This window comes from Falco cherrug, chromosome Z (assembly GCF_023634085.1).
Source record: "Falco cherrug isolate bFalChe1 chromosome Z, bFalChe1.pri, whole genome shotgun sequence".
NCBI lineage: Eukaryota > Metazoa > Chordata > Aves > Falconiformes > Falconidae > Falco > Falco cherrug.
The window spans coordinates 50,849,135-50,875,215 of NC_073720.1; the positions used below are offsets into that span (position 1 = coordinate 50,849,135).

The following is a 26,081-nucleotide window of genomic DNA, read 5'->3' on the forward strand; positions in this document are numbered from 1 at the left end:
TATTTATATTTATTAAATTAGGAGTAATAAAATCTTAGTTATTTAGTAATAATATAACCTTGTCCACCCCAAGATTTTTGTAAGGTTTTGCTTCTTGTTTCTGCTTTTGTATTTGGACCACACTTTTCTTCCATTCACACTAATACATAGGAGATGGAAGTTTGTTTCATCAAAGATGAATCTTGGATAAGGACATTCATCCAGTAAATCATAGAGCGTAAGAAAATCTCATTCAGGTTGGTAAATGCTAGGGGTAGGGGTGCATATGGAGAGACTGACACATGAAAAACCTTTATTGGTCCTGTGCAAGATTAACAGCCTGTGTTACGCTGCTTGCTGTCTAGCAAAACACATTAGAAGAGAGGAAACGTTTCATTAGATACTCAGCAAAAAGAGAATTACCCTTTTCTAAAATGAGCTCCAGACGTCACTCTGTCAATCTCAATTAAAACAAGCAAACAAACAAACAGGCAACCAGGTAATAGTTACATCTTTTACAGGCTGGCTCAGGAATACCATAAATATTCATACTGTTAGAAAGCAAAACAGAGCACAATACACATATTGGCATCATGGACTAAAGAGTCTGAATTTGGGAAATTCCACTGAATTTGGTTGATTGCTGATTAACATAACTTATAATTACTGGTTTGGGTATGGAGAAGCAAAGAAAGCATAAACAATTCAACAGATAGGGAGACATCTTTTCTCCCCTGCCCCAGGCTCAGCTTCAGCACAGCACCTTTCCTCCACCCTTCCCAGTGTCCAGCTTCCCTAGTTCATGGATGAGGCAGCTGGCAGCAATGGTTTCTCTGTCACCCCTTGTTGCTTAGTCTTTCATTGCTCCTTGCTTGTTACTAATTTCCTGTGCCCTGGAATGGGCTTCTCCATGGGACAGATTCCTTCAGAGATGTTCCTGCTCCAGCATGGGTTGTCCACAGCCCACGTTCCATCAAGGTGCCCCAGCCCCAGTGCAGGTCACTCGTACTGTAGTCCCTGGATGGTGACCGTGCCCCAGCATGGATTACCCACAGGTCATGGTCCTTTAGGGATCTGTCTACCCCAGCAGGAGTGTCTCAGCCCCAGCATGCATCCTCCATGGGCTGCTGTCCCTCAGGATGTTCCTGCCCCTGCTTGGGTCCACAGTCCCTCAGCCATGTCCCCGTCCTGGCGTGGGTCTTCCACAGGCTGCAGGCCCTCAGGGGTGTCCCTGCCCTGACATAGATCTTCCAGGGATGGCTGGCCCTCAAGGGTTCCTTCTTGAACATGGAGCTCTGACTTCCAAGAGTGCATCTCTAGTCATGTCTCCAACAACGTCCCCTCCTGCTTGCCTCCTCGATTTCATTTTTCCATTCTCCTAACCTGTGCAGGAAGCTGTCTCTCCAGTCCCCTGCAACCCAAACCCTGCCTTTTATGCCCAATTACAACCAGTAAGGAGGAACAGGAAATTCATGTTAATTATATACTTATGCTTATGAATGCTCTTTTGTTTTTATTTCATAGATATCAATGAATGTAAAGTGTTCCCTGGTATGTGCATGAATGGTAAATGCAGAAACACAGTTGGAAGTTTCAAATGTAGGTGTAACAATGGGTTTACTTTAGATATGGAGGAAAGAAACTGTACAGGTAAGTCTTGCTTTTTCACCAATTTTTCCTAGAATCATGGAATAGTCCAGGTGGAAAGGGAGCTCAAAAGGTCATCTGCTCTAACCTTTTGTGGGAAAGGAAGCCTTGATAAGATTGTCTAGCACCCTGTCCATCTTGAAAGCGTCCAGTGATGGGGACTCTACCACGTCCCTGAGGCATTTTAAAGTAACTTGCACTTGTTGCTTACCTTGGTGATCTGGAAACTTACTGTCATTCATTTCCTCTAGTTTCTGAGCTTAATCTTTGGACAGAATGGCTTCTTCTTCTCTTTCGAAAAGTTATTATTTAATAAATGTAACACTCTTCTTGCACATGTACATTAGGATTTTTTTAAATTGGTGTTAAAGATGTTCAGATTATGTTCTATCAATACAACCTGAAACATCAATTGAAGACAAGTTCAATGCTTTAACCAACAGATTAGCTTATTTTACATTCCTTACTCTCTGGTCATTGCATTACCAAATTAACTTAGACACTACACTGCAAAGTAATTTTCAGTTAGATGGCCAAGCACACAAAGAAGCACCTCTGCAATTCTGACATCAGTGCAATGTTAACTCAAGAAGAAACCTGCACTTAGTTTAGATGTTTAATATTTTGTTATTTACTTCCTGGAAAAACTGAAACAGAAGATAAACTTGATAGTTTTCTGGTTATGGGAACCTGGATGCCTGCATTGTGGGTGGCTTTGTGCTGAAAATGAAGGAGGTTTTGTTATACCACAGAGGCGTCTATGAGTGAGTCTGAGTAATAGGAAGTGTGGGTGGTAAGGCACGTTAACTGAAGTTGGTCTGGATGTTAATGTTGCCCTAACTGGTAATTTCCTTGTTTTTATAGTGATTGCATTGATGAGAAATGCATTTAAAAAACTTTATTTCTAAACTAACAAGAATAGGTCAGAAAACTTCCCTCTGCAAAAGATTCTTTTGGTTCTATTTTTTTATTGAAAGTTTGTTCTGATGAAAATGTTCCACTGAGCAGCTGTAGAGCACTAAGTTTTATTAAGTGGAAGATTTTTTTTTGTTCTAAATCAGCAACAAAATATTTTATAAAGCATGGCGGGGACCAGTTACCCTGTAAGATCCAAGGCCCACTCTCCACACAACTGCGTGTGAGGATGCAACTATTACCACCCAGCAGAAAACTGGCCATAGGGGCTGACACAGAGCCGGAAGAGCCTCTTGCATGTGGTGAAAAAAGAACTGTTTTAAATCTTTAGTAGTTTCTTTAGTTAAGCCTGTATTTACCACTTACACAAATGAGTCTACGGCTCACCTCACCAACTTACTGCAAACGTGTTGATGCTTTTCTCTGATTCCTTGCTCCTTTGACTTCTTGGATGACAGAATCAATCCTATGCCCTATCCTGGACAAATGTCTTCATTGGTTCAAATATTCTGTTACTTTTATTGCCTGTAAAGACTTCATGTTTTTTTAATATGTAAAAATTAACGATACAGTAGTGAATGAAGAAAGTAGATGGTATAATGGAGAACATGAAACACTGAACCCTAGTTCACCCCAAAAACCACTGGATGGGCAGTAGAGTAATGAAGAGAGAAGTCTGGAAAGATGTAAGGAGTTAGTAAATAATAGGCTATCCAGTTCTTCTTTCCAGCCTTCTCCTTCAACACTGACCTGTTTCACTGGATCATATTCATATTACAAATTCCTCTTTAGTTTCCTGCCTTACTACCAGCGTGTCTTACAAAGAGCTCTTCCTTCTTCTTTTACCTTCTACAAACCTGCTATAGATTTCAAAGTAAGTTTCATTCAAACTTAACTAATAAGATAACCAGTGAACTGTAAAACTAGCTTTCAAAGGAGCTACTTTAATTCTTAATTGAAGGAGTACATGTAAGCTTATAATGCTTTACTGGATAAATGTCTTCATAATAAGCAATTTAATATTAATGGCCCTGTAGTCACAGAGTCAGTTGGTACCTCTGTAATAATAACAATTCAGAATTTGTTACAGTTAGTAATTTCCTTAGAAATCTAACTTTAAATTACACTTAGTGGAAGCCTACTTGTTACATAGTTTATAGTTGAGAGCTCTGAAGGCATTGCATCATAAATCTTTCACACACTGTTTCACCTAATCAGATATTCCTTTAAATATTAATTTCTTTTTTCTCTGTTGATATGTATACTATATATTTTTTCTGTAGAGTTAATTTATAATTTTATAATTATTTATAAATTTATAATTATAATTTATAATGACCAAGTGTTCACTTCAGTGAAAAGCCAGATAAACTTAAACTCTATTTGATTTTTCTACCTCTCCATTACTATAAAATAGACATTGATGAGTGCCGGATCTCCCCAGACTTATGTGGAAGTGGTACTTGCGTCAACACTCCTGGAAGCTTTGAGTGTGAGTGCTTTGATGGTTACGAAAGTGGATTTATGATGATGAAGAACTGTATGGGTAAGTGTTGCCAGGATGACCTGGAGTCTGTCCATTTACTGTATAAAGCCTGACTATATGCTCTACTATACCAGCTCTGCTCCACTGAAGACTTCATATGTGTAGTTATGGTGACTTCTTGCACAAATGAGACAGATATACAATTTATAGGACAGGTAACTGAACTATGCATATAGCTTTACTTGTTCATTTTCCTAATTATTTACACATTTCTGTATAGATATTTTCCAATGGCAGCAACTATTAATTCATGTAGTTTAAAAATGGGTAATGAGGTATCCAAACATTTGGTAAAGTTAGGAATGGAAGGCTGGAGTTTCAAAAGTAGTACGATTCACTTTTCTGTGATTTTTCTAGGATTCAAGAAGTTCTGAGACCATTTCCTGAAAAATCACATCTCTTTAATCTGGCTAAGAATAGATATGGAGACATCAAAAGTTACTAGCCACCTTAAAAAATCTTGAGTTAGTATTGTGGAATACTTCATGAAATATATAATGAAAATTAAAAGTCAGAGATTTTCATCTTGATGAGGCTGAATGGGTCCTTCTTCTTGCCCTTCTTGAAGATTGGTTTGACATTTCCTATCCTCCCACCCTGTAGGTCCTTCCCTGATTTCCATGATCTTTCAAAGTTGGTTAGGAATGGCTTTGAAACTACATTGGCCAGCTTCCTCTCAGCACTCATGGGTCTTTTTCATGGCCTTTGTCAGCAGTTCCTTTCCCCCATTCCCACCCACCCACCCCTTTCTTTTTTTTCTGCTGCTGTTATACCCTTCACATCCCTTTGCCAGGATCAACTCCTGGTGGCTTTGGCTTTTGTAACCCCCTCCCTGCAGCCAGTGCCTCTGTATTTCTCCTGCATCACCTGTCCCTGCTTTTGCCTATTTTATACTTCCTTTTTGTGTTTGAGTTTTGTCAGGAGCTTTTGTGCTTGTAATTGAACTCAAATAAGTGGTGCTATGCCTCTGTGTGCCAGGAGGCCTTGCAAGATTCCTGTCATCTTTACTGAATTTCCTGCAGGTTGTGATGATTTTAGACTCCCAAAGTCAGCAAAAATATCTTCTAAATCACAGGTGAACATAATAAGCCAAATTGTAGAAGCTGAATAGACTCCATGAGAGACAGAGTACAAATGCAGAGAATCAGTACTGTATGGTGGAGATACTTATCCATAAGCCAGAGCCAGGGAAGCAAAATGTCACATAAATAAGCAGAGAGTGTGGAGCTAAGAAGAGAAATGACTTCCTGAGGGCCTTTGCAGGAACTAAGAAAGGAAGGGCATAATGTTCATTTTGAAACTTCAGTGACTGTCCAAGCAAAAAGAGATGTTGGATTCTATCAGGCAATTTCTCCCCTCATTTGAAAAACTTTCACAACTGCATGGTATCTTGGCTAAATTCTCGGGCTAATGAAAAATAAAAGGAGTCTGCCTAGCTGAAGAGAAGTCTGTAGTTCCAAGGATAGGTAGCCATAATGGCTCCTTGGAGTCCAAAAGTGTGAGTACATCCTGCAGTCCTGAATATCTTTTGGCCATATTTCTTTTCATACACATCTACAGTATTAGCTGGTTTTATCAAGTCCGTGAGTCAAATACTGTTTGCCGTTGCAAGCTGTAGCAAGCATATTTCTCAGCCACACAACACACACAGGAGTCATCAAACCGAATAGCTATTTAGTTAAAAGTTTACACACACATCCCTGTTAATGGCATCCACAGACAACAATTTCAATGCCAATGCATACATAAATGCGTGTCTGGTTGCATTAAGAAGCACTTTTCTGAAAATGTTATCACATTAATACATTGTTCTGAATGGCAACCATCCAAGCAGTTGCTGTCTTTTGTATGCTGTGTCTGCTAGAATACTTAATTTTGAATGATGAATTTCTGGTTTTCTTAAGGGGAAAAATACCCATTTTTAGAGTTAATAATGTATAGTATGCGGAAAGGAGCAGCAATGCTTCGATGAAACAAGCCTTTTACTCCTGTCCTCCAGATTTTGTCACTTACAGATACTCAGAATTGCTTTTTTCTTTGTTGCTCCTTAGTAATGATTTTATGTTTATTTATTATGGTTTCTTCACAGATATTGATGAATGTGAGCGCAACCCTCTGCTGTGTAGAGGTGGCACATGTGTGAACACCGTGGGGAGTTTTCAGTGTGATTGTCCTTTGGGACATGACCTGTCACCATCACGTGAGGAATGCATAGGTGAGTTTCAACTCAGAATAGTAGTCTTCAGCTTTCTAAGAACAGTGGTCATCTGTGCTACAAAAAATTCTTATCTCTGGCAAGGGTGGGGTCTTAAGAATATCTTCTACAAGTTCATACTCCTCCTTTATATGAGTACCTTCAAATTAAAACCTTGTAACATATTCTCATAAAATCTCTAGTGCCCTTTACACTGTTGACTTCAAAGATGAGTATTTTACCAGGCCTTTTATGGTTTATTTAGCAACTCAAAGGACTGTACCACTCATGGTGGCAACTTTAAAGTTAAAATACATGGAAGCACAAAGTGAACTTCATTCCTATAGTCACAAGAAAGTATTGTCCCTTACTGAAATGCAGCTCTTCTTTTTGCACATAATTTGCCAAAATGGTGAAAAAAACCCCATAATGTATATTATCTCTTTGATTTCTGTGTTTGCTGCACAGTTGCTTCACAAGTTAGTTTAAACCAGCAGACTGTGCAGTTAACGTTCACAGACCAGAAACAAAGAAGATAAACCTTTGGACAGTGGCTTAAACATACTGTTCAGGTCTCCATACCCTGAACTGGAATGTGCTAGGAATAAGAAATAAACCAAAAGAGCTTGGACACCACCAGTTTAAAATATTGCCTTCACCCTCTTTCCCTGGCGTTTCATCAGTTAAGAGTCTGCTATTCTGAATAACAAGTATTAATGATTCTTTCCCAGATGTAAATGAGTGCTCGTTAAGTGACAATCTCTGCAGACATGGCAAGTGTGTGAACATGATTGGAACATACCAGTGTTCCTGTAACTCTGGGTACCAGGCCACACCTGACAGACAAGGCTGCATAGGCAAGTATTGTATACCTTCACCTATGTATTTGTGCTTCAGCATATATTGTTTTGTCTCTCTTTTTATTTAATCTTATACTTCCCTTTTGAAACTGACCAGGGCCATCTTCTCATCTGCTATTAGGCATGTCATGAACTATCATGGACCCTTCTTTTACCTTAGAAATATAAAGAAGATTTAAAAATACAGTTGCTGTACTGAACTCTGCGGAATACTTTGATAAAAACTATTCTTATTGCTACTTTAAAATCAGAGGTTTGAGCTAACAACCAGAAAATATTGCTTGATATCTTGATCAAGTGAAAACAGTCCCATGTATTCATAATTTCTCTTTTCACTTTTTCTCCTTATTGTATACATGTTTTAAACCCTTCACTATAGTAATACTGAATTATGTAGTTCTCATCACATTGGTAAGGAGAACAGAGGATTGAGACTTGCTTTATTTCTTGGGTTTGTTTATTTTGTGCAAAAATACTGATTTCAGCTACATTTCAAGCTTTAATGAAACCTAAGTTTCTGAGGGCTTTTCTTTATTTCCTTTCCACATATTGTGTTTTGCATTTTGCTTTACATCTCTAGTAATACATGTGAACAAAAGCAACAATTAAAAGTAGCCACTTGCTCCCACAAATGCAAATGCAGTTGAAAGAGAAAAAAGTTGAACAAAATATAAATGAGAGACAGTAGAGTGAGTATAAAAATACAGAATCATATCAATTATAATATGTTTCATCTCCTAAGTAAAACGGCAAGAGAAGATGACTTTTCCTTATAAAAGTAAACTTAGTACTAATAATTTTGCTTCTTCAGATATTGATGAATGTATCATAATGAATGGAGGCTGTGACACCCACTGCACTAACTCAGAAGGCAGCTATGAATGCAGCTGCAGTGACGGCTATGCTCTAATGCCAGATGTCAGGACATGTGCAGGTTGGTTTTAGTATCTTAAAAGTTCCTGCATTGTACCTTTCAGACAATATGAACATGGTGTTCTTTTAGCCAATCCATACCTGAGTGATAGAATTATTATCTGCCTCTTTTCCACCCCCCCCCAGATATTGATGAATGTGAAAACAATCAAGATATCTGTGATGGTGGGCAATGTACTAATATTCCAGGGGAATATCGCTGTCTCTGTTATGATGGATTTATGGCTTCTATGGACATGAAAACTTGTATTGGTAGGTAGCTGTATGCACCAAATTCAACGTAAGTCTAAAAATTCTGCAGCTGATGTTTTAGGATGTTCTGCTGAATCCTTGAAAGTGGGTATTGAAAATAAATTACTAAAAAAAGTAATCTGTAGATCTTTCTTGTTTATCACTGTACATGTCAGGAAAGGTAGAAAAAAATTTGAAAACTCCATAAAGATGAATCAAATCACATACTTCCAAAAATAAGAGTGATTTAATTGTAATATGATTCCTCTCAAGCAACTCTATAGAGAAGAGAGAATTTGAGTCACCCAGAATTTTCTTCTGTTTCTTATAAATGTTTTTGTTTATTCCCTCAACTACACGACGTTATCATAAGTGATTTATAAAGGAAATTAAAATGAAAGTATCTCCTCAAACTAACCTAATCTGTTTTATCTATCTTGGTGTTTATATGAAGTTCTTATCTTTTACATTTAATATAAAGTTCCATACATTACATAGTTTAAGGTGGGGTTTATCTTCATCTTTTTATATTTTGTGGGCATCTGTAAAACAAACCTTCAATTTATATGTGTGCACACTCACATAGACAAGGAACTAGTTGTAAGTAATCCTGAGCAAAGCTGTCCTGAGCTGGTTTTGTCTCCTTTATTCCATAGTTAGAGTTGAACTGAAGATTTTCTTTTCACCATCACTTTGATGTTATTCCAGATTCTTGTTTTCACATACCCCATGTTTGCACAACCAACTTGAAAGTTTAGAACTGATCTTTTCAAATTTTTTTTCTTACTAGCCACATTAGTAGCTGTAAAATCAGAATACTTCTGTTCATTTTATACACAACTGCTCTTGAATGTTCTTCTCTAGGGAAACAGTATCTGATATTAAGGTTAGAAACGTACAGTGAGAAAGTGTGAATTTCTGCCATGTATGTAATTGCTTTCCTTACTAACAGCATTATCCACTTTGTCCAAAAGCCTCTGGGTTAACTGCAGTTCCTTACAGGAGCTAACACTACTTTCAAAAAAGTACCTGGGGGTTTATTTTCAGCAGAAGTATTTTCAATATGTTGTATTTGTTTGACAGTATGTTAAATTAGATGATCTTGCTGTTTAACTGGTGTAAAATTGGAGCTATTTGAATAAAGTCAAAAAGCTGACATATGTTTAACTCATAATAAGATTATGTTTTATAACCAGATCTTTAACAATCAGCTGTGTAGCTTTCAGATGAGGTAAATTCTGGAATAATGTTAAAGGCTTGTATTATAGTTGAAAGCCTATATTCAAGATTTAGCATGCAGTATAAGAGTTTAAAACACAGTTCGAGTACATTATTCTTTAACAGACGTTTTCTTACTGATGAAAAATTTTTATCATGTATGCAACGCTCAATGAAATTGGGGAAAACAAGGCAACATCAGTAGCAAACTTACCTCTTGCTTGAGACTTCAGTCTGCATCAAGGCAGCAAGTGCTGAGAAGTCACATTGTTGAGGTGTCTGGGGAAAGAATCTGGCACAAGAGCACATCTACAGTCCTGATGTCCTGTTTCGTCTTGTGACTGTTATATGATTGTGGGAAAACTTTTCTGGTTGTGGCTTATCACTTGTTCTTTCTGCAAGTGTCTTTCCCAGCTCCACCTGCAGCCTGACTTCTTGAATGTTAACTTTATGGCGGCTTTGTGCCTTTGTTTTGCCAGAGATAGCTCTAACTTCTGGAAGCATTTCTTCTTGAAGGCTTCCTCTTAATGTCTCTGCTCTCTGCCCTCTCCCAAATTGGCTTTCAGCAACACCATTAGGACAATGGTTATTGACCTCTTCTTTCATTCCTACTTAGTCTCAGCTGTGGTAGGCATTTTGGTTTTTCTTCCTCTCTTGAAATGTCTTGAAGATTCTTTCAGCTTCTTTCATTTTGTTTCTTGTCAGCAAGGAATTCACCCCACCACACACACATACACACTTGAGATCATTAGTAAATATTATTTCCTAGCTACCCATTTTCTAATGGCATAACAGAGTGATAGATGAAGGTCTATACTAAAAAGCTGCCAGTGATCCATAGGCATTCTCCAAAACCTAAATGGAAGGCTGTGCCAGAGCTACTCATAGCCATGAGCTGCTCAGCAAAGGAATTTGAAGTTTGCTTGTGGTTCCCTGTTTGACGTGGATCATAGTTCAGGCTTTTCCAGTGAGATTTTGGGAGAAGCAGGTCAATTCTTATGTTCCGGGTGTTTCTCAGCAAGCAGAACTAGAAAGTTAAGTCTGCAGCTCCTGCAACTGAGGAGTCTTAAAGCATGGCAGCTTTCCTTTGCCTCATAGTGTGACAACTGAACATACCAGATAAATAAAGGTTGCTGTAATGAGAGTATTTAGAAGACTGACAGAATCAGCCCTGCATTAAAATGAAAAACTAAATTTTACTAAACTCATTTAATAACAACACATTTGCTAATCAGTTCTTATGCAATATTGATCGTTATCACTGCATATACAAAACTGTCATTTTTTAACAATTGCATTCTGGATTATATGCAAGTATACAATACCATAGAGCTGTTACGGGTTGTATGCATTGACTGGCTTCCGGCCCTTGGTGTTGCTTAGTCACAAAGGTCAAGGTGGTACTTGATTACTTGGGCACTTGCCTACAAGGAAAGCTGGAACTGAAGTGGGTCTGTCTTTCTTCTTTTTTCTTCTTCAGTCTTCCATGCTTGTATTTTTTTGCTATTGCCTTCCTCACAAAATCAAGGGTCCCTTCTGCTGCTTGTAGGGCTTATCTTGTTTTCTTGTCTTGCCATTCTCCTGGTGTGCCTGTAAGGTTTTCTTCCCTACCTGCAGTCACTTGCACTTATATTGTCCTGTGTCTGGCAACTTCTATGACTTTGATGTGTCCTGCATGCAGATACACCCATCTTTCTTTGTTCTTTTGGCAGTCTCCTTGATCACATCTTTATGCAAAACTGTCTGTCTGTGCTGTCACAGTATTAAATAAAACTTACATGCTATTGCTAGTTACACTGTTTCAGCATGCTTATATTGGGGTTTAAGGCAAGCTAATATTAATTACATCCCAATTAATACACTTTTAATTTATATGTGATGCAGGCCTCTGCTTTGGCTGCATTACATGACATCTTACTTCACTCAAAAGGACAGCTACAAATAACAGAAATGCTTTTTTGTCCACAGTACAGTGACTTTCTTTAAAGTGATAGTGTAGTACTGTTAGGTAATATAATTTCAAGGGACAAATGGGAATATTGACAAGGTATTTGAAAAGTTGTTGGGCCATATGACCCCCCAGCATTATGATTGAGAACAGAAACTCAGAAACTCCTCAGTTACCTGCTTGAAAGGTCCCCAATTTTAGTTTGTCCTTATACAAGTTTTGTTCTTTCATAAGTAAAAGGAAAGAATGAAAGAATGTGTTTCATAGGATTGATTGTCTTTCCTAAGTTGAATTCTATTAAAAAAACTGATTGAATTTATTATTTTTTATAATTTTGAAAAATGCTACTCAGAGGTATTGACATACTTGTACAGATCATTATTCAATTTTAAATAGTGATGAAAATGTGCAGATTGAAACTGTAGGTAATATCAGTACTGGAAAAGCAATCAATTTACTGTATAAATTCTTCTTTGGAAGAAAATTATAGCTATATTATGATCAAGAACATGTTTTTTAAAGTGCTTTAAAATGATTCTTGTAAGTAGGTGACTTCAGATTCCAATAATCAGCATTCTAAACAAATTAAAAAATGCTGTGGTGCTTGGACTACACATTCATCCTGACCTGTTTTTAGGGAATTAAAAGAATACAGAATGGAATAGCTGAAATACATTATGATGAAGATTAATAAATGCCACATTTTACTGGTGGACCGTGCTGCTGATATTTTCCCCTGAATTAAAATATTCCAAAAAGACCTGTTAAATGACAGTATTGCTCAACTAATAATGAATTTATCTGCACTCTACAGATGTGAATGAATGTGATTTGAATTCCAACATCTGTATGTTTGGGGAGTGTGAAAACACTAAAGGTTCCTTCATTTGTCACTGTCAGTTAGGATATTCAGTCAAGAAAGGAACCACTGGATGCACAGGTAAAGCAAATTTCCAGCGTATATGTCATGGTGTGCATATAGCTTGGTTGGCTTTCAGGTAAAATGAATGCATGTGTTCACACACAGGTGAGAATATAAGAGTAAGTATTTTATGTTTGTCAGCATGTATCCAGAGTTTGAAAAGGTACATTCCTTGACCAGTATCAATGTGATATGAGAGGCACCTTACATAACTGTAATTTTAAAGGCAAGGCTTTTATCAGTATAGATGGGGGGAATATCTGTATTACTAACATAGCTTGGGAGGGCACAGCTGCAGCTGTATTAATCGGTACCCATTTGTCATACATATTTAAAGTATGCACTAATCTGTCAACTAAAACTGCAGGAAATGCCCCCATCATCTAAGAGCATGACAAAAGAAAAAAAAAAAAGTAAAAGGAAAGAATGAAAGAATGTGATGATGTAAAGAGGAAAGTATATGTCACCTTTTAACCCATGCTAATGAATTTTAAAGAGTTATAGTCAGTCAGTTTCAAACTTTACGAGTTCTTGTGATAGTAAAGCAGTACCTTGTCTTCTGCAAGGTGGGTCCACTGCGTTCAGGAAGCTTAATTCATCCAAAATTATTCTTTTGCAGAAGTTGAGAGAATTTCTCCTAGAATTTGGCCTTTAGGAATTTGTTCTAGAATTACTAAAATCTTGGACTAATCATCTTTATAGCTGAAACATGCCTATGCACCCAAAGATCTCATCCCATTTTTATACATGTAAAAATAAATGGCTTTAATTTCAAACTAAAAAGCAGTTGTAGGAAAGAAAATTAATTTTGCCATGTTTGCAAACAAAGAACAAAATGAAAACACAATTGTTACTATTTTTATTAATGTATAATACAAAGTAACTTGCTTGAATTATTCTGTAGTCGTGAACATTTGTTTTTTAAAGGACTGCAAGCCTGCACAGTGGAAATAAGCAATATGTAAAAGGAAAATAATTTGTAATATTCCATTGCTTCTGCTGTAAATACTAATAGGTTGGGTTTTTGTGCTTGTAGATGTGGATGAGTGTGAAATTGGTGCTCACAACTGTGACATGCATGCCTCATGTGTCAATGTACCAGGAAGTTTTAAATGTAGCTGCAGAGAAGGATGGGTTGGAAACGGCATTAAATGTATTGGTAAGTATACAGAAAATAAATATTTTCTCTTTTTTCTTTGGGTTTTTTTTTTTGCCTTTTTTTTTTTTTAACGAAAGCATGTAATGTGACTGTTTGATTACTCATTTAGAAACCAAGTATTGCTCTTCAATTTGCTGCACTCTGTGGATTGATGGGCATGCAAGATTTGTATGTTTCAGGGGTTTGGTTTTCTGAGAAAAAACCTGGTTTTATCTCAGTAGCTTTTCTGTGTAATATTTTCCTGTATTAACTGTATTTCACAAAGTTTACATAAAAATGCTAGAATGTGCAAAATAAGAATAAGTCAAAAATAAAATTGAATTTTGATTTCCTGCCAGTAAGATTATTATTTCTGTTACTTAGTACCATTTTTTTTTAATGTCCTGTAGTGTGTCTAGTTTATATGCTGTAATATAAAGCAAATAGGACTTGAGGTGTGGGAAACTTGATTCTACTTTTACTGGACTGCTAGAGTAGCATTGTGTCCCCTTGCCTTTGTTTTTTAGTTTGCTGTGTAAAAGATAGTAATATTTACCTTCTCTTCAGAACATTTTGGGTTCTATAGAAGAGGAGCCTTTAGGCTTTATTGGTGTAATATGTGAAAGAAAAAGTACCATATTGCAAGGTTTTACTGCAGATCAGATTTTAAGCCATATCTGACAAAAAGAGGAAGGCCCCCTAGTCTTTATTACTCTCATTTAATTAAAAATATGTGAGATTCTACTAAGTACAAAGTCCCATCTGAAAGACAAAACTTTTGAAAAAAATTCTGGCAGCATCCTCATAGTTTGAATAGCTCCTGGGTATAGGAGAGCACTCTGCAGGTAGGTGAGAAGGTTCTGTCAGCTAGTCAACTAGTCAGCTAGTGTGAGTCCTATGTCATGGACCCATACGGACATTCCCATCAAACATGCCCTTGAGGGGAAGGAAGTTCTCTTTTTCTTTTCTCTTCTTTTTTTTTTTCCCCCCCATCTAAGTTGGCGTCCAGGTAAATAAGGAAGCTTGCATTAACTTTCATGGGGTTACAATGTTGTCACATTCTTGTTACTTAAAAAGAGTCTCCAATATATGGCAGATTTTCACCTCACTGTATTACTTTGGTTTCATTTTTTTTTAACTCATTTTGAATTTGAGTTAACAGGATATCACAATTCAAGTTGCAGGTCAGCTGAATTCTATCTGTTGCTTGGAAACATTTTGCCCAATCCCATGCATTTTAATTTAAAAGGAAGAATTATTAAAATTAAATCACTATAGGTTAGCCCTGTGTCTTCTAATGAGAACTTTGAATATTTATGGAGACACGAATCATCTTTGCAGTTGTGCTTGTTAGCTTGACAGTTAATTGCAAGCTGAGTATACTAACTGCTCTAATGCTGGCACTCTTATGCCCCTGATGTGCAGATCTTGATGAATGCTCCAATGGGACCCACCAGTGCAGCATGAACGCTCAGTGTGTGAACACCCCAGGGTCATACCGCTGTGCCTGCACGGAGGGATTCACTGGGGATGGATTTACCTGTTCCGGTAAGAAGTTTCTGTGAAAGCTGACTTGTCACTGGTTGTTTCTGTTGTATGGAAGCTGTGCAAATTAGTCCTAAGCTGAAAGTGCAAGATCATAGATGTAGACGTGTCTTTGAAGATCAGGAGTCTTTCCACCTGCTGAAATGAGTGCAGAGGCAACTGGTTGTTCTTTTGGGGTGTGTGCCAAACTGGAGCCACTGGGCCTATTTGTTGGGTGAAGTCCTTTTCTGCTGCTTTTTTCCTTGTCCTCGTCCCCTTCATGCCAATTTTTTGAATGTGCGTGTGCTGCTTGCAGAACCAGGCTGTCTAGTCAAGAGCACAAAACACCAGCACTCATGTTATCGTTCCTGTCTTGTGGGCCAGGTCTGTCTCCTGCAGGGAAGGCATTATCTGTTTTCCCCTCACTGTGTTGGTTGAACAGGATTTAATCATTAACATAAGACTTTAAAAAAAAACAAACAAATTACCATTGAAAAATATCGTCCATGATCTCTGCATTTAAATTTGTTGTTAAATACTCACTATTAAATTAGCACACAGCAAGTGATTCAAAATCAACTGACATGTAAAGTATTATATAAAGTATAAAGATTTTTGTATTAAACATTAATGGCCAAGTAATGAGTTACTGTGTTTTTATCACTTACAGAGTGGAGATGGTACAATATCTCTGCTCTTGACTTCTAACACGTCCTGTATGTGGTCAGCAGGTTTGAAGGTTTGAAGGATTGCATCCTAATGATGGTAAAATACCTAGGAACTAATATGAATGAATTAATTACTAGCTAACTGGCTACATTTAAATCAAAATTAATCTACAACTTAACAAGACAGCCTTCTGACTAGTACTGTAAGTTTTTTTATTTCAGAATGGGGATCTTCAAATGTTATTTGTTTGTCTTGCAGGTTTTGTCATTAATGAACAAGAACTTGCATCCCTGTTATCAACACGCTATGTTTCAGATCTTCTATTTTTGAAAAATAAGATGGGCTACTAGGGACTGACTAATAAAATGAAAATATATAGAATTTTTTTTTACAATCATGAGCATATCTGACAAAATTATGAGTCCATATGATGACTGCAGTAGTGAATGCCTGCCTTTTTCACTCTTTTATACCTTGTAAAAAATATATATAACTTTGGGAGCATACTAGAAGAATTGCCACTATTCTTCTAGTGCAATATATTTCAGAAGCAGCTGCTTCTGAATGAATATAGTGCATATTCATATAGAATGAATAGTGTGCAAATGGTAGTTATAATGTTCATAATCCTCAAAGGATGTTTTCTAAAATGCAGATGAAATTCACTTAAGATTCACTTAAGAAAAGTTGCATTTTGAATGTGTTTTATGTCAAAGTAGCATAGCAATATATACCAGGAGACAAAGTTTTGACTTTGTAAGCACAGTATTCAACGTATATGTCAAAGCTAATAATACTGAAACTGAAAACATTGGATTATTTTAAAAAAAAAATAAAGAAGAGTTAATAAAAAACAATGCGTAGGGAATCACGGCAAGGTAAAAGGAATAATTTTGGAAATTACATTCTGTTTCCTTTTCTGCATTCTTTCAATTTACTTCACCTTCAGCAATTTACTTCACCTTTTATATCATCAGTACTCAACAAACTGTTATTCTGAATGTCAGGATAATATTATTTGTATTTTCCTAGTGAAACATGCAGTTTCAAAGAAATTTTCTGTCTCCCACAGATGTTGATGAGTGTGCAGAAAATGTTAATCTGTGTGAAAATGGACAGTGTTTGAATGTCCCTGGTGCCTACCGTTGTGAGTGTGAGATGGGATTCACTCCTGCCTTGGATAGCAAGTCATGCCAAGGTAAGCCACTGATACTTCAAGTTCATTTTCTGAATTTGGATTGGCTGCTATAAATCAAACAGCAAGAAGTGCTGGAAGGACCTCAGCCTGGAATCAGAATATTCAACGCCTGCTTCACATGTAAATAATTTCTTCAAGCAAGTAGTATTTTGCTATGGGAATGACATTGAAAGTAGCATTCATCTTTTTATGAATTTTTGCTGGCCCTGGTCCAAATATCCCAGAGCAGAGATTTGGCTCAGTAATATTTTTTTTTTTAATTATTGGTCTTCTCTTTGTCTCTAGTGAATAGTATGTGGGAACCCCTATGTGCATCACTGTTTTATTTAGTGTGTTTATATAGAAGACACAAAGTGCATTAGGTGACCTCATTTTAAAATGAATGTTTTCAAGAAAATTGAAGTATTTCATTGCTATATTTGACAAAGTTTGTAACACTCCTAAAAAATGCATACTGGAAAATTTTTATCATCACCTTTTCACTCACAATATTGTACCAGATCATCTGAAGAATTATCTTGCCAGTCCAATTAAGCGTCTGTTCCCTGTTGTGTTCTTATGTCTTTTGTTTGTTTGTTTAATAAAAGAGAACTGTAAAGTCTTTAGCTGGTGCTCCAGAACTTCTTATTTTATATTTAATGGTGGAAGCCTTATAACATCTTAGGAAATGAAAATCCCTGATGAGACATTAAAAACAGATTCCAAAATGTAGTCTAAAATTCAGTCTGTAACAGCACATTTGAACATTCAGGTGTACATATATGAATCACAATTCAAGCTGTAGAAAAGTTGCAGCTGTTTCTGAAAGATTAGCCATGCAACTCTTTTGGTTATATCAAGTATATCAAGAACAAGTATTGTCAATCAACCTTACTGAATTTCTTAGTGCAGCTCAATTAGTTAGTCATACTATAGTCATGCCAATGTACTAATAAAAAAATCCAAATAGGTATTAGCCAAGCAATATTTTGAAAAACAATATGATTCTAGTTCTTGGGACAGCAGGTCACCAACATTTTACTTTTCAATTGGTCCACACTGATGTTCTGAAAAATAAATCAAAGAATTTTGGAATAATACTTGGTAAATTGGTATATTACTGCAATTCCAACAGAGGATCTGAAAGCATTCCATAAATTAAATATGGTGTTGGAGAACTAAGGATTGAAGTGCTGAATACTTAAAAAAAGTTACCTTCTTTTTTTAAGTTGATACATTAATTTCTCCTATGGTAAAGTGACTCCTTGGCTGATTTCTGCAATCCAGGGAGAAAATCCAAAGCCTGGATTTAGTGCAATAATTGTAATACAAATAATTAATCCAATTTCTTCATAAATCCCTTGAGATGTCAGTACATTAGCTTCTCAATGATACAGTCTTTTCCATAACTTTATAAGGCTTCATCTGAACACGAGGTTATATTTATGATCTGGTTTGGAGGTCATTCTGTGGCTGTACTCCAAGGTACTTAGAAACCTTCCTTTAATTTCCAGTTTAAATTTACTCAGAACTGTTGGATATTAGACCTTTATCTTAAATTTCATTTTCCCTTAAAAATTTATTTCTCTCTCCCCCTCAAAAGTTACCCCTTTTCATATGTTCCCATAAAGAAGCATTATATCACTTCTCAAGTTTTGGCTAAGGCAGAGAAGCCAAGTCCAAAACAGATTATTTCATTACCATAACCACTTTAATACACTTTTTTACATCCCATCCAATTTTAGTTCGTCTTGAACAGAGCACTGTATGCAGAATTTTACATGAAGATTTAGCTGTGCATCATAAACAGTATTAATGCTTCCCTGTCTCTGCTAAAAATAGCTCACTAGTACATCCTAGAGTTGCATTAGCCTTTTGCACAGCTGCTTCATTTTGGCAACTTAGAAGTCTTGCTATTAGACAGTACATGGAGGGTTTTTTCCCCTCTTACCTCACTTACCTTCAACTCAGATATCCTTTGTAGTTTATGTCTAGAACCATTACGTTGCACTGTGTGCTGTTAATATTTAACTCCTTTTCTAGCACTGTAGTTCACAAAGTCATCTAATTTTATGTCTGCGACTTTCATATTCGGCTATTTCATATTCACTTTACATAAGCACGCAGGCAGTCCTTTACAAGCATTTGGGCTCACCTTTATGTAGTTACTATATAACGTTTAACATAGGCTTGAGAAAATCATAGTTAATTCTTACTTCCTATATTCCTTTTCTCTCTATCCTTTCTCCGAGGAGATACAAATAAGTGTCAACACCTACTGCCTCTCTTTCTTCTTAGTATACCTTTTTCCCTGACAATGGTATTTCGAAAATCTTGCTTGCCATTAGTAAGAAATGTGGAAGGCTATGAGCTAGGAAATGACTGACACCTCTGTTCGGTGTTACACTTCATTCTGTTTAATGAAGTGTATTTTGAAAGGAACTTACTGGGGTTTTTTGACTGAATTTTCATTTTGAGTCCTGAGAAGTCAGTTTTGCTATTTTTACTTCACACAAGGTAAAACAGAAATAAGTAAAAAGCAGCTTACTGGAGAATGCTGCACAAACCCCTAGCTATAGTGTTCTACATGAAGCCAGAAGTGGTCACTCAGTGTTGCTGTTTTACATTTTTGAAGTTACGTGTGTCTTCATATCCTTTTAGTAGTACAATATTAATGTACAAAGATATGTAACTTTCTCTTCTTAATATATTCCTTCAGATATCGATGAATGCTCCTTCCAGAACATATGTGTATTTGGTACCTGTAATAATCTACCAGGAATGTTTCATTGTATCTGTGATGATGGCTATGAACTAGATCGAACTGGGGGAAACTGTACAGGTATATTCTTCTGTTCAGAAATATGTCAAGACGCACTTTTTTTTTAATTATACCAAGTTAATTTAAAGATGAGTTCACAAAACATGCATTCTATTCTTTTACAATGAGTGTGCATTTTTCCCCATTAAACAGGCAATGTGTAGAATTGCATGCTTTGGCATTGTTGTTAAGAATTGAACAAACAGACTGGCTTCTTAAATACACAACTGTACAAAGGTTATTCCTAAATGCTTGATGAATTATTAGGAGTGCTTTTGTTCAATTTCAGCTAAAATTCACTTGCATTTGAAATTTTCTTGCCCATTTTGTTTTAAAAAGTAAAATTGTTCTTTTCTGTCCAGTGAGCAGATTTATAAATGTGATCTTCCTATTTTAGATATTGATGAATGTGCCGATCCCATTAATTGTGTTAATGGTCTCTGTATAAATACTCCTGGAAGGTATGAGTGTAATTGCCCTCCAGACTTCCAGCTGAATCCTACTGGAGTGGGTTGTGTGGGTAAGTGAAAGCTGCCTGAAGTATTACTTTAGAAATCACAGCCAAAGTGACTGTTTTGATGCAGGTAAGGGTAGCAACAAGGAAAAACTATACTTCTACGTGCTGTATATCCTGTTACATAGCTTTCGAGAGATGAAGTTAATTCTTTTAACTGAATAATGGTGTTTATAGTTTCTTTTAACTACACCTTTATTACCTGCATTTCCATTCTCCTGACAGTCAACAATTCTCATTTAAAAAACTGAATGTTTTAATCCTAGGTGTGTCTTGGACTGATTTGTATTTTAGCTTGTCTAAAGTGGAATTAAAACTGATTGTGGTACTCATTTGGCTGGAAACAAAGTAAAAGACACATTTCACTGTAGTTGCTGTAATTCTGTCTGGCTTATACAGACTAAAAGTGAGTTTTTATTACCTTTTCCCCTTGCTACATGATACAGGACTGTCATGTGGTTAGAGTATATACTAGCAGTCTAGGGGAGTTTGGGGAAGAGGAAGTTGAGAGAGAGGCTGAGGTTCAGCCATAAGGATTTGTGTGTGATCCTGGGAAAGCCTTCTGACTTTTTATTTGGAAAACAATCTTTTTATTTTATTGCCCTGGGAAGACTCAACTTCTCCTGAATTGCTAGTTATAACTCTTATCCATTTTCTAAATCTTGATAATAGTACTACAGTGTGATGGCAAATTAATATTTTCTAAGCAAATAATTTTGAAACAATTGCAGATTTCCTTCAGAATAAATTTTACTGTGAATTTTTTCCATGTTTCTCCATATTCTGGTTATGAATATTCTCTGTTGCTTCTCTGGATGCTAGAAACAAGTCTTGCTTGAGAATTTCGTATGTGCACAGTCTTGGCCAATTTATTCTAAAACTTTAAGCTAATATTTTTAAAAATAAAGTGAATTTATGTAATCTATTTCTATTGTATTGGAAATTGGATTTTTGTCTCCCATGGACTCTTCTGACCATTCCTGCCTTAACGCTTTTCTTCTACAGGTGCAGTCTTGACTTAAACTTTTAGCTTTGCCTCATCTGAAGATTCAGTTGAAGCAATGAAATCCTGCCTTTTTGGCTCCCCTTCTGCAGCATATAACTACCACAATACTCATTCTTTCCTGCAACCAAATGCTGTGCCTGATCAGCCCTGCAAGCCTTGAATTATGACCAAAGAATAAGTGATGTCTGAAGAAGCTTATGAGAGTGAATTATTGTACTGCTAGCTGATTTATGTTTCACTAAAAAATGGGAGTTTGAGTTGGCAGTCTACTTTGGGACCAGTTGTCCCAATGACATTTTTGGCAGAGATCCCATGTTTCCTCAAGGAAACCTGCCACAGAAGGGAGACTGCTCAAGAGTAAATTCAGCAACTCTAGAGTCCCAAGTGAGAGATCGAGCCCTCCCTCTCTGAAGAAAAAGTGTTGACTAAGAAAGTGGTAGAAAAACTACCTGACCCTTCCCTGTTTCTATTCTGAGGAAATACTACTAGGGCTGTCCCTCTCTCTGGTACAAAGACGCTCCCTTTCCTTTGTGTAAGAAGCATCTTTAGTTTCTCAGTGACTGATTGTACAGAAAAGAGACACCAAAGACTTAGTTCCCTGAGCAAACACGGGGGTTTGGTTGTGATTTGGGGTTTTTTCAAGTTCAGTTCTGAACAGTGGCAGAACTGTAATCCACTAACCTTTCTGTGGGAGGAGCTGCAAGCCTCAGCTGTAGACTTTCCATCTCTCTGCAGCCTGGTTCCATAAAGTGTAAAAAACACTGTGAACATTCAGCTTTTGTTTTTTGACAGGGTCAATCAATGCCTCTGCTTCCCATGAAATATCATCAGAATAAGATAATTGAAATAAAGCCCTAATCCATGAATGAAATTATACTTTAGTGTCCAGATTTTTAGAAGCTCTTGAAGAGATGGGGTACCATGTGCAACTAGAAACAGTTACACTATTTTATATGATTATAGGCATTGTTAGGTTTTGAACTTTTTTTCTTTCAACAGCGGTTCTAATAAATGATTTTGCATGGGAAGTGGAAACAAAGAGAGCTGCCATTCCAATGTAACTATACTAGTTCTGGTTCTAGATTTTGCATGCTTTGGGTATGTCTACTTCACGGACTCATGCAGTCCAAAGAGGGAAGAACTGAAGTTCAATTTGCTTGTAATCCTTTATAGTCTCAGGACTGCAATTCCAAATTACAGCTTCACTTGCAGTGATGTTTGTGTCACTGGCACATGGTAAAATATTACCCCGTTTTCACTCTAAGCTTGTAGTCATTTGGAAAAAATCCCAAAACCACAGAGGCTAGTACACCTCAGCAAGAAAAAGGAAAGTTTTATGCTTCTGGACTGCACGAGATGTGCTGAAAAACATTCCGGAAACTTCTTGACAAAGGACAGGAGATTCTGGTTCTCTTCAACAGCACTATCTTTTGCACTCTTGAGAAAAAAAAGGTGGAGGAATTTAAATTCCAGTTGCATTCAGGAGAAACAAATATTATCCTTGGCAATGAGGAACATGGTGCCGTGTCAAGACAGTTCATGTGAGGAATAAGCCAAAACCTAAATCTCTCCATGGACTCAGTATCGATATTGTGCTAGAGAATTCCAGGCTCTGCCTTCATTCCAAGGTCTATTATCTGCTATGGTTCTTAATGGGCCTGAGGTCTGGGGCTGAAGCTGTCTTCCAAAATGGCCATTGTTTTTCACTTTCCCCAAGGAGAATGAAGCCAAATCTCTTCTTGATTTCTTTTAAAAAGGCAGATGTTTCATGCTGCCATGAATGGAGAGAAGCATGAAATTAATCTGAGAAAAGGAGGAGATAGGTATACTCAGAATAACCACGTTTGGGTTGTTTTAGCTCAAGTCCACAATGAGAACAATAGGATTTGCCCTCTTAAAAAGGCAGTTAAAAAAAAAAAAAAAAAAAAAAAGGTTTCCACTCTTAACATATGCTGATCAGTGATCTCAGATAAATTTTGCCTCCAGGGAGATAAAATTACCATGCTTGAAGTGTTTTCTCTGTACATCAGAAGCTGAGACATACAGAATACATATGTCTCTGCCATTCAATTCTTAACAGAGTATTTTAGCTTTACAACAGTGTGTGTTTATGGTGAGATAGTGACAGTTGTAGGATATATGGGGCCCAGAACACCCTCCTTTTTCACATACTCTGCTGTAGTATGCTCCTAAATTTTGCAGAAAGATTCACCCATTAGTGCTTAAATAAATTTAAATCCTTTGGAAAGCTTGGAGGTTTTCTCATGGTGGATGTTAAGACCCTTTAAAAAAAAAAATTGACTCCAAAAATTAATGCAAAGTTGTGTTTTTATATTATACATATTTAACTAACTTGAGGAACTCGAGAACAAGTAGTTCCTAACAATTCAGAAAGTTGCATTCAAGCTTCTTTTATAGATATGTCCCAAACCTCAGGATAATTTGAAAACCCATGTCTTAGCAAGACATTTGGTAAACTCTGGAAATTCTGGAAGTATGAACTACCCATATTTATCATACTGTGTTCATTTTACTCCATGTAAATTGCTAAGGCTGTAGCACCTGGCACTTGCTGCAAGCAGTAAATTAAAAATGTGGTATTGCTTGGTAAAATACACATCTGGGAAATCATTAAAAAATTCATTAATAAGTTTCTCTAATCATACTAGTAACAGAAATAGTAAAAATGCAAAAAGATACTGCAACCTTTATACAATGAATTTATCAAAAAAATTTTGAGTGGGTTTCTGTGCTTCTTTAGAGATAACCTTTGACAGCGAGTTAGTTTACAGAGATGATCTTTAGAATTATAATGCTAGTCTTGAGGAAATGAATGTTCATCTTATTTGGCTGTAATAAGAAATGTTATAATTGACTATCCTGTCATTCCTTATGACTCACTGTTGGTTCCTTCCCATTTATAAAGAAGAGACAGTATGTGCAGTACTAAGAAAACTCATAGCTTTATTTCTCTTCGATTCCTTGCTCATTCTACTGATGACAGCAGTTCTCTAAATCGTTGTTAGAGTTTGAGCGAAGTAATAAACTACTTTTCCTCAAACCTACTGCACATTGAGATTATTTGTTTCAATATTAATGATTTTTGGCGAATTTCTTTGCCAGTGAAAGAATTTTTGCAATAACATGATGTTGTTCTGTGATTCCATGGAAAAATATGTAACTTCTAATTCCACAAGAAAGAGTCATAACTTAGTCACAATCAGAATATGGAGAAAAAATATGAACCGCGAACTGCAGCAAGGTTTCTGATATTCTCTGAAGTAAAAGACTGGGAATAGCATATACGCTACATTAAAGTATGGTGTGACTTTGGAAGACATGTAAATGTTTTAGTCATCTCTGTGTACTTAGGAAGCTAAAGCTACACTTTTTCCCTGCTATCTCTTAAGGTCATAACTATGAGTGTTTTGCGCTTGCCAATGATTTCAAAAGTACAATGTTATCTGAATTCCTGCTTCTAGATATGAAATGTTGAAATGAACGCCTGCTGTTCCTTTGTCTGGATCATTGTGTGCAGCTGTAGTCATATGTGCTTTATACACAGATAACCGTGTTGGCAATTGCTACCTGAAGCATGGACCACGAGGTGATGGGAGCCTGTCCTGCAACACTGAAATTGGGGTTGCAGTCAGTCGTTCCTCATGCTGCTGCTCTCTGGGCAAGGCGTGGGGAAACCCCTGTGAGACATGTCCCCGTGTAAACAGCAGTAAGGAAATGTTCTCTTATTCTTCCCCTGCCTGTTAATATAGAAGATGCTAACAAGGGATGGAAAATTATTTGAAATCTTTTACTGTATTACTATACTTTTATCATTTAAGAAAATTATTTTCTTCATGAGGCAGTGTTCTGGCACAGTTACAGAAGAAAGTCTCCCTGCTACTGCCAAAGGGATGATGCAAAGGTGTGGACCTGGCCTTTAGACTTCTGTGTCTGACTTGGTACCTATTCTCACACTAATAAATCAGTGGTAACTTTCAGAGTCACTTCCCACTGGACCAGGCCCATGTACTTTGGGTAGTTTTGGGCACTGTTTTGTTTTGCTTTTACTTTTCTTCCATTAAAAAAATATTAAATTAATTGCAGATATGCTTGTGTGTCTTAAGAATGGAATGGATTGGATGCATCTACTAGGAATTTTTATCCAGCACTCCGTGTTGATAGGGAAATAAAGATATTAATAATACTTAGAACTGAAATTTGGAGAGCTGCAGTAGCTGTCAAAGGAGAGTGTTAGTGACTGTCGGTTAATTATTTCTAAATCATTCTTGAGTACTTTCAAAACTGTTACATGATGAGGCTTGAAAATTTTGGAGAGCTTTGAAGTTCTTTGAATAGTGCAACAGTAATGTCAAGCATATTTTTCTTAACAGTCTCACAATAGTATGAATATTAAGTTTAACACATATCTATCAGTGGTATACTGACATTTCATATCAGAGAACTAGTCAAAATGGAAAATATGTGCCTTTATAAAGGGACAGTACGAAGAAAACAATATGGTGCCTGACTTAAGAGTATCTGAGGTTATGGTAATGTTTTAAGCAGAACTCTTAGTTTTAGCTTGATTTTCTACTAATCTAATGCACTTGCTCTATATACTGTGAATAGGTCAAGAAGAGTAGAAAACCAATGAGTGTAGGAAGGAAGACGCATTAAAAACACAAATGAAATTTTGTGTTTCTGTTGTTAGCATTTTATTCCTCGTATAACTGACATGCTTTCTCTTGTACTTTACTTTAGCGGAATATAATACTCTCTGTCCAGGGGGAGAAGGATTCAGACCAAATCCCATCACTATTATTTTAGAAGGTGAGTTTA

At 36.6% G+C, this 26,081-nt stretch overlaps 1 protein-coding gene across 1 annotated transcript in view; it reads left to right on the forward strand.

Moving 5' to 3' along the window:
- Nucleotides 1-26,081, forward strand: part of FBN2 (fibrillin 2) — a 178,786-nt gene that overhangs the window by 116,303 nt on the left and 36,402 nt on the right. Inside the window, exons 25-38 of the mRNA XM_055699766.1 lie at nucleotides 1,504-1,629; nucleotides 3,959-4,087; nucleotides 6,177-6,302; nucleotides 7,013-7,138; nucleotides 7,953-8,075; nucleotides 8,201-8,326; nucleotides 12,286-12,411; nucleotides 13,430-13,552; nucleotides 14,957-15,079; nucleotides 16,797-16,922; nucleotides 19,621-19,743; nucleotides 20,120-20,242; nucleotides 24,808-24,969; nucleotides 26,004-26,072. Of these exons, the coding sequence (XP_055555741.1) occupies nucleotides 1,504-1,629; nucleotides 3,959-4,087; nucleotides 6,177-6,302; nucleotides 7,013-7,138; nucleotides 7,953-8,075; nucleotides 8,201-8,326; nucleotides 12,286-12,411; nucleotides 13,430-13,552; nucleotides 14,957-15,079; nucleotides 16,797-16,922; nucleotides 19,621-19,743; nucleotides 20,120-20,242; nucleotides 24,808-24,969; nucleotides 26,004-26,072 (1,731 nt within the window). The remainder of the gene's footprint in view (nucleotides 1-1,503; nucleotides 1,630-3,958; nucleotides 4,088-6,176; nucleotides 6,303-7,012; nucleotides 7,139-7,952; nucleotides 8,076-8,200; nucleotides 8,327-12,285; nucleotides 12,412-13,429; nucleotides 13,553-14,956; nucleotides 15,080-16,796; nucleotides 16,923-19,620; nucleotides 19,744-20,119; nucleotides 20,243-24,807; nucleotides 24,970-26,003; nucleotides 26,073-26,081) is intronic.